Genomic DNA, 7,781 nt, shown 5'->3' on the forward strand with positions numbered 1-7,781 from the left:
GTCTTTCTGCTTCACTGGCAAATTGATGGGAATGTCTCATGTTCTGCGGTTTCTGAAAGAACAGTCTCTAATGCAGTGATGGTAATTCCCATGGTGGTTTTGGCTTTGAAGCTCCTCTTGAGTGCCTGTTTTCCTGTTGTGTTGGGTCTGGCATGACTGTTCACTTTCAGCAGGTGTGCCCTGGCTAGTCCTTTTTTGTTCCCTATTGTGTACTGCCTTGGTGGCAGTTGCAGTTCAGATTTTTGTCTTGGCGTCTTTAATTCAGCATACATTTTCTTAGGTGGTGAGGGGTAGTCTGGCAGACAGCACTTGGCTGATGTGGGCTTATTCTTAACTGTCTGCACAGAATACCTGAGAAAAGAAACAAAACCACACCTCTTTCCCAGTGTACTTTTGTTCACAACACTATAAGCCAAAGTTTCAGCATTGTGGGAGATAATTGTTTTCTAATAGAAGGTTTATACCTCCTGTTTGTAGCAAAGCCTGATGGCTATTTGTCTTAATACATACTCTGCTTAGATAAAGGTCTGAAAAGCCACACATATTTTGAGTAGAGAGTACATATTTCTGGGTACATGACTATATGCATTACTTGTGCTTCCTCTGCCTTTCACACCGCGAGATGGGAGAGTGCTAAATGCTCTGTGAACAGGGAGTGTGAGAGCTTGACTGTCTGAACAGGGATAAAACGTCTTACCAAAAATAAACCCCTGTTGGTCTGCATTTGTCCTGAATCTTAATACCCCACCCCGGGGCGTGCTACACACAATAGTGTTGCCTTGCCAAGTGTCTGTCTTTATCCTTCCCCCTTTTCTTTGCAGGTGGCAGGCCTAACCCTGTTGGCAGTGGGTGTTTACTCTGCTAAGAATGCCACGGCAGTAGCGGGGCGATACATAGAAGCACGTTTGGGCAAACCTTCCCTGGTGAGAGAAACCTCCCGCATTACTGTGCTGGAGGCGCTGAAGCATCCTATCAAGGTAAATTTTAGCGTTGTTCTTGTGTTGCGCTCAGCCGTGGGGATGCAAAACTCCTTTTGCAGCTCTTGTGTCAGGCAGGGATTCATCCATGGGTCTGTGAATAAATGTACTGTAAAGAGATAGCATAGCTGCGCTGAGCTCGTTGCCATCTTATATGACGTTTTTGTCCATGTGAGTTGTCAAAACTGTGGTTAATTTCTACATGTCTGTTACTGAATTTGTCCCCTCTAGGTTGGTAAGCGTCTTACCAGCAAGGCTCAGGATGCCCTTGAAGGAGTTGTTCTCAGTGTGAGTACTCTATTTTGCTCCCTAGGTCTGTTAAGGATGACTTTAGAATCTAAACAAGAAAGGCTGTTTCCTTACACTCACTTCAAAAGCTGTAATTCCAGTAATCCTGGAGACATAGCACCCTTGGGGCACTAAGACTGTAAATAAGCTCCTGTGTTCAGTGCGACATGCGTTAAGCACTCTGTTAACCTTTTTTCCTCTGTGCAAAGCAGTTGGAAGTCTTAGTTTAGTCCCTGCCCTGCTGCACTTTTTCTCTGTAGTCAGCATGTATATATACAAAGTTCCATTTGTCTCATCTAATCTGTTAAGGATTACTGAACCTAGAACTGTGTGTAGGCCAAAAAGTTGAAGGAGTGTATGCATTTAGAATCATAGATTGTCCGTCTTGTGAATGGTCCTTAACTTGCTAATTAGGATTGCTTCTGTATATTTGCTTCTGAGTTTGATTCCTGGATATCAGGCAAATTTAAGTGCTTCTTGAGGCTGCTGAGAGAAAATGCAGCTGCAGGAATAGCTTTCTCTCAGTATATCTACAAATGAAGTAGTAAGTATGAACTTGAATGTTTGACTTATATGAAAGAGTTAATACTGCAAAGAGTTGCTTATGTTTTGACGTATCCCTCCCAGGGCATCCAGTAGGAAGTGAGTATTTAGGTGTTATCAGTTCTTATAGTAGTTACTACACTGCTTCCTGCACTGCTGCCTTTTCTTACAAAAGAATTGTAGCCAAGTGGACAGAACTTTACACTAAATCATGACATAGAAGTGGAAATGACCCTGGTCTGAAGCAATAAGTAGCTGAAGTTAAAGCTTAAAAGGTTGAGGCTGTAGGATTGCTGCCTGCTTGCTGGTACTGATCTGTGAAGATGATAGGTCCACGTCTCTTGGTACTTTCTGTTCCTTAAGTTTAACCTTTTTCTTGCAGCCACAGTTAGAAGCACGTGTGAGAGACATTGCCATAGCAACAAGAAATACGAAAAAAAACAAAAGCCTATACAGGAATATTCTGATGTATGGTCCCCCTGGCACTGGAAAGACGCTCTTTGCCAAGGTAAAACCCTGCCAAGATTCTGACAGCCTGCACGTTGCAGGGTGCTCTGAAAACTTCAGGGTCTAAGCACCCTCTCTAGTTTGAAATGTATTGCTGTGGTATTGCATAAACTTTGTGGTTTTGTGTCCCTGAGAAGGGAGGAAAGGGCATCCAGCCTGCTTCAACTCTCGTACAGTCACTTGGATTCTAGTGCTAAGCGTAGGCAGAAGAGCACTTCCATCTGGAACAGGCACTTGGCAACTATGACTTGTGAAATCGCAACACCAGCCTGCTGTCTCGTTTCCACCTCTGTTAATTTTATGCACTTGCCTAAATAGGATCTGCTGTCACGTACTAATCCTAGAGCAGAGAAGAGATAGGTATGGCTTTACTGTGCGTATGCACTGCCAGGATGGTTTTTGCAGTGATTTGAGTCAGGATTTGATTTTTAACTTGCTCTTCAGTGCTTATTCACTAGATGTGAGGTTTCATATACTTATTTAACAGTGGTGGATTTGATGTGCTGATGCAAGCTGAATTTCTTTTCTTTATCAATACATTAAACCCATATCCCAATAGGTTTTTGCTGCCTGCTCTGACAGTATGTCACCTAGTTTGGATTTCTAAAGCCAGTAGAGAGGGATGGGTGTAGGATATGGCAACAGCAGCATAAGGAAAAGAAGGGAGAAGTATAAAAGCTGAGAGAAGTGATTGGCAGTGGAAGAAGAAGTTTAACAGTCCAGAAGTTCTCTTAACACTTTTCCCCAATAGCATAGGAAGTCCAAAGGGATGTGGTGGTAGCGGTAAAAGATTGGAACAGGTCAGAAGGAAGATGGAGGTAAAGGTGAGGAAAGGGCTGAGCACATCAGACCTGTGTGCTCTGGAGAGGAGAGTATACTGCGCTGGGAAGCTGACTGTTTCCTGAGCTGTGACTTTTGCGCTTGGGTTAATGTCAGTGACAATACAGATGGTTATTATTGCTGTTCCAAAAAAGCAATGTGTCATAGTGTGGTGGCATTCTCTGAGTCCTGCAGGGCAAAGACATGTCTGTGGTGGTATGTAGTAACGCTGTACGACAGGGTTCTTAAGGCAGATGTAAACCCACTTAGATGCAACTATCAAAGTTTCCAGCTTGGGACTGATACAAAGCACTAAACGTTAGTAGCAGGAACTGGGTGGTTTTAATAGGCAGAAGAAAGCTTTTTTCCAGCCTCCTGCTGCACAGCAGATAATTGGTTGGATTCAGCTAAGCATGTTTCAGCAGGGCTGTTGCTGATCTACTTGGGTTGACTTGTTCATTTTAACCTTCAGATGACTTTCCTTTGCTCAGCAGAACTGGATAGCCGGGTCTGGGTCAGCAAACGGTGGGTTAGCTCAGCCTGCTGTCTGTCACCAGGGCAGGGCTCAGTTGGTGGCTGCTTTGTAAACTCCTTCTGAAATTGAGGGGAGAGAGAGATACCTTCCCATTTATTGGCTTAAAATCCTACTGAAGTCTGTTTTTTCAGATGCAGGCGTTTGTGGGCTAATTCACCACTGAGGTGTTGCAGTGAGATGGAGAGCAGGTTAAAGCTGGGATCTTAATTGCAATATGGGACAGCTCGTGGTAGACCTGGTTGGGCTGAAGTAGAGGGAGGCTTTGCCAAGGCTAGAATTCTGCCCTGCAGTGATGTGACAGCCTAAGCAAACTTTGATCAGTGCAAACCATAGGCTCTTCTGATGTGCTTGGTTAACCTTGGCTACATCCTGTCAAACTTACTTTAAGGGTAGACTTGCATTTTCTGTCCTAGCAAAAAAACTATAGAGGTTTTTTTTTTTTTCACCTGCAGGCTTCGGGGAGATATTTCCAGCTTGCCCCAGGAGCTTCATCAAACCCCTTTGTTTAGTAGCCACCAGACCAATGAGTTGTGGCAGCCTTTAAAACACAAAGGGAAAATTGTGTTATTTTGTCTGAATACTCGCTGGGTTCACTGACCACTTAATTCCAGGCTTTTAAATTGTTTAAAATGAATAAAATTGAGTTGTATTAGTTAAGCATCTAGTAGAGAATAGAATCCTTTTCTGCTGCACAGAGGAAGTTATAAACTAAACCATGAAGAAAGCAGTGGAAGAAATAACAAGACGCAAGTTAAGGATGAAAATCTAAGCACTCTCAGCAGTGCCTTCTAGCATTCAAATGCTGTGCATTGCATAAGACTAATCTTCCATCTTTCATTCCCTTTCAGAGCAATGCTAAAAGCTGCCCCTAAGTGTTCTAAGAAGTATTCTCTAAGAGCATACTTACCCTCTACAAATAAGCATGCCGATAGGACTAAACTACTTTGATTTCCCTCCTCATCTTCTGTGGATTTGCAGTGAAAGAGTGCTTAACTCGCGGTTTTTGTTCCCTTCCAGAAATTAGCTGTGCACTCAGGCATGGATTATGCCATCATGACTGGTGGCGATGTTGCCCCCATGGGGCGGGAAGGAGTTACTGCCATGCATAAACTCTTCGACTGGGCAAACACCAGTAGGAGAGGGTAAGTAAGGGTTCCTCCAAGTCCTGAATTTGGTTTCTTGCTCAAAGACACTCACTGCAACGATGTAGTTCAGACCCCTAATCCCTGTTATTAAATTATACTCTTGCATGGATGAGGTAACACTGAACGGGGGTAACATCTCCTAAACTTTTCCTGGAATGGGTGAATTCTTGCTGCTTAGTAATATTTAAAAGGCTGAAAGCTTTTTCTCTTCTGTTGCCTCAAACCCTTCTTGTTTACTTGAGATTTTTCCAGATCAGTCATAGCTTGATCTGCTGATCTCACCAGGCAGGTGGAGAGACTTTGCCCACTCCAGGGCTGGGACACGTCTTTCAGAGTGACTAGTTTTCTGACAGTAGTTAGAAGACTTAGCACAGACGGAGGTGTAACCGGGTGTTTACAGTCTCAGGATATTATGTTCCCTGTTGCAATTGCAGTTCTAGACTTGGATAGTGGTTGGATCCAGCTTCTTGTTTACTTTTGAGTCTCAAGCAGAAGTAACAAATGATAAGAAATAAAAGAGAATAAGAGGGAGACGAATGCCAAAGGCATTGATGTTAGACAGGTGTAAAAGTCGCAGACTGCTGTGCTTTTTCAGTCACCTCTAAAAGCAGGCTTTTATCTGCCAAAAAGCATTCATATTGAGGCTAAATCTTGACTCTCTGATTTTGTAAGAGTATGTAGTTAATTTGTTCATACTAGTGTAAATGGATTTTTTTGCAGTCCAGAAGTAGTTGCTTGTCCAGCCAGGATATTAAAATTCAATAGGGAGCTTGCAGTGAGTGTCAGTTTGGGGTTTTGTGCTGTTTTGATTGCAGGTCTTCTGTAAATGTGGCTAACCAGTGATTTACGTGTTCTCTGATTGCTTTAGATGGACATTATCTTGCAGTGTCTGTTTTAATCCTTGTTGCGTTCATCATTTAAATGTTTGTTTCCCCTTTAAAAAAACAAAACAAAAACTTGCAGAGTAAATGTCCTAGAGATTTAAACTCTTTAAGCTTCTGCTACACTGAGGAGCTATCGAAGGAAAGGGGTAAGAATTTAGGTGAGCGTAGAAAAAGAGGTTGGAAGAGATAAGAGGGTACTCAACTGTGGATGAATACTGCTGGATGCTTCCACTGAAGAATGCTCTTTCACAGGGTCTGAGTTTATTCTCTGTCCTGATTAAAAAAAACTCTGTGCGTTTGAACTTCATACACTTCAGCCATCTTATGAACGTTGTGATGAAAGGTTACACGTGTCCATGTATATCGATGTTCTAAACTCCAGTAACATTCCAGTATTTAAGCAGATTTTATTCTGGATAGCCAACAATGTTAGCTGGTAGTACTGTGTTGCCTTTATTAGCTGCAAGTTGTGATAGAAGACGCCTCTCTGCAGAGACTGTAGCCGAGAATATTTTCAGAAAAACTGGAGTTGAGTGAAAAATGTTAATAGGCCCTGAAATCCCTTGAAAGAAAGCTGGTTTTGAAGCTAGGCAAGAAGGTAATACAAGCTGTGACAGCTTTATGAGCAGCTTGGTTCTGTTATTGATAAACATCTTTATACGCTTTGTCTCTTGGGAAGAGCACTACCCTTGGGTTATAAGTGAATTTATTTTTGTGAATTATTCATTGACTTTATTAATTCACTTCTCTACAGGTTGTAAAACCACTATATTATTGCTAGTGTGGTTTGGAAAGGAAAAACCCAACAAAATAACAAAGCAAATTGCAGGGGAGGACACTAGTTTCAGGTTTTCAGAATGGTATAAGGAGGAAAAATGGCAGGAAGATGCCACTGTCACCAAGATTTCTCATGTGCTTGTGTACCTGTCCTGCGCATGTTTCTCTAAATAGGAGAGAATGCTAAAATAAGCACTCTCACAAATACTTGGGGAGCCAGGTCTAAATTTCAAAGATCTATTCCAACTTGGCAGTAACATACCAGCACTGCTAGATGCAAGCCTATTGCCAAACCATGCCCATGAAAAACTCCCATCTGTATTTAAGAATCTGGAGGAGGTTAAGGTCGTGTGCCCTAGAATTGCTTCTGTTCAGTTTGCTTCTGAACAGCAGGAAACAAAACTCCAGAGGCCTGGAGTCAGATTCATGGCCTAAGCTAATGCCTCTTCATTCACTGTGGTCATGGGCCAAGTGTACGCAATGGAAATGTTGCCTCAAGAACTGAATTTGCTTGTGTGCTCGTTCGGGCTTACAGCTGGTCACCGTTACGGGTGCCTGGTAGTGGGACAAGAGAGTCCTTAAGCCATTTGAGCCTCACTTACCTGTCTCCTGTTACTGTGTAGTGCTTTCCTTTTACAGCCTCTTGCTATTTGTGGATGAAGCGGATGCATTTCTGCGGAAGAGGGCAACAGTAAGTACTTTCTGTGTCTGTTATCTGTGTATGCTGCAGAATTAGTCAGCCAACAGCTGCCTTGTTTAACCTGATTAGCCAGCTTCCACGGGCGAAAGATTAAAACTGGCAGGTGCCTTACCACTCACCTAATTAAGTGATGCAGAGACAAGAAATTAGTGTCTTGCAGCTGCATGGAATGAGCATCTCGAGACAGACTTGAGAATTCCTCCCTACAAAAGATGGGTGACATCATCTTTTTGGAGGTTTTGCAGGTGACTGGGCAGTAGGGAAGGAAGAGGCATGTCTTGAAAACAGGAGAAGATTGTTCACGCTGCGGAGCTGGTAGCCTGCAGGGTTTGGATTTTGTCCCAACAGATATTTATCTTGGGAGGTTTTCGTAACAGAACTGCTTTTCACTACATTAACAGAACTACACTAGCATCTTCCCCTGTACAAATGATTTATGTTTTCAAAGTAAGTCACCATATTGTACATTGAACCCGGACCTGCTACTTGAACCCCAGCGGTCTATTTAAAGAGCTGTCCCGAGGACATTACTTTGAATGTGTAAGCAAATTCTTTGTTGTGGCGTATTTTCCTCTAAGTATCTTATTGGACTTCCCAGCTAAAATA

General features: G+C 42.8%; 1 protein-coding gene across 2 annotated transcripts in view; it reads left to right on the forward strand.

Moving 5' to 3' along the window:
- Positions 1–7,781, forward strand: part of ATAD3A (ATPase family, AAA domain containing 3A) — a 28,560-nt gene that overhangs the window by 8,385 nt on the left and 12,394 nt on the right. For both annotated transcript variants that reach the window (XM_009889596.1, XM_009889597.1), the window contains 5 exons: positions 822–977; positions 1,209–1,265; positions 2,191–2,316; positions 4,687–4,811; positions 7,115–7,166. In XM_009889596.1, the coding sequence (XP_009887898.1) occupies positions 822–977; positions 1,209–1,265; positions 2,191–2,316; positions 4,687–4,811; positions 7,115–7,166 (516 nt within the window). The remainder of the gene's footprint in view (positions 1–821; positions 978–1,208; positions 1,266–2,190; positions 2,317–4,686; positions 4,812–7,114; positions 7,167–7,781) is intronic.

Source organism: Charadrius vociferus, unplaced genomic scaffold (genome assembly GCF_000708025.1).
Source record: "Charadrius vociferus isolate BGI_N301 unplaced genomic scaffold, ASM70802v2 scaffold477, whole genome shotgun sequence".
In the NCBI taxonomy this organism is placed as follows: Eukaryota; Metazoa; Chordata; class Aves; order Charadriiformes; family Charadriidae; genus Charadrius; species Charadrius vociferus.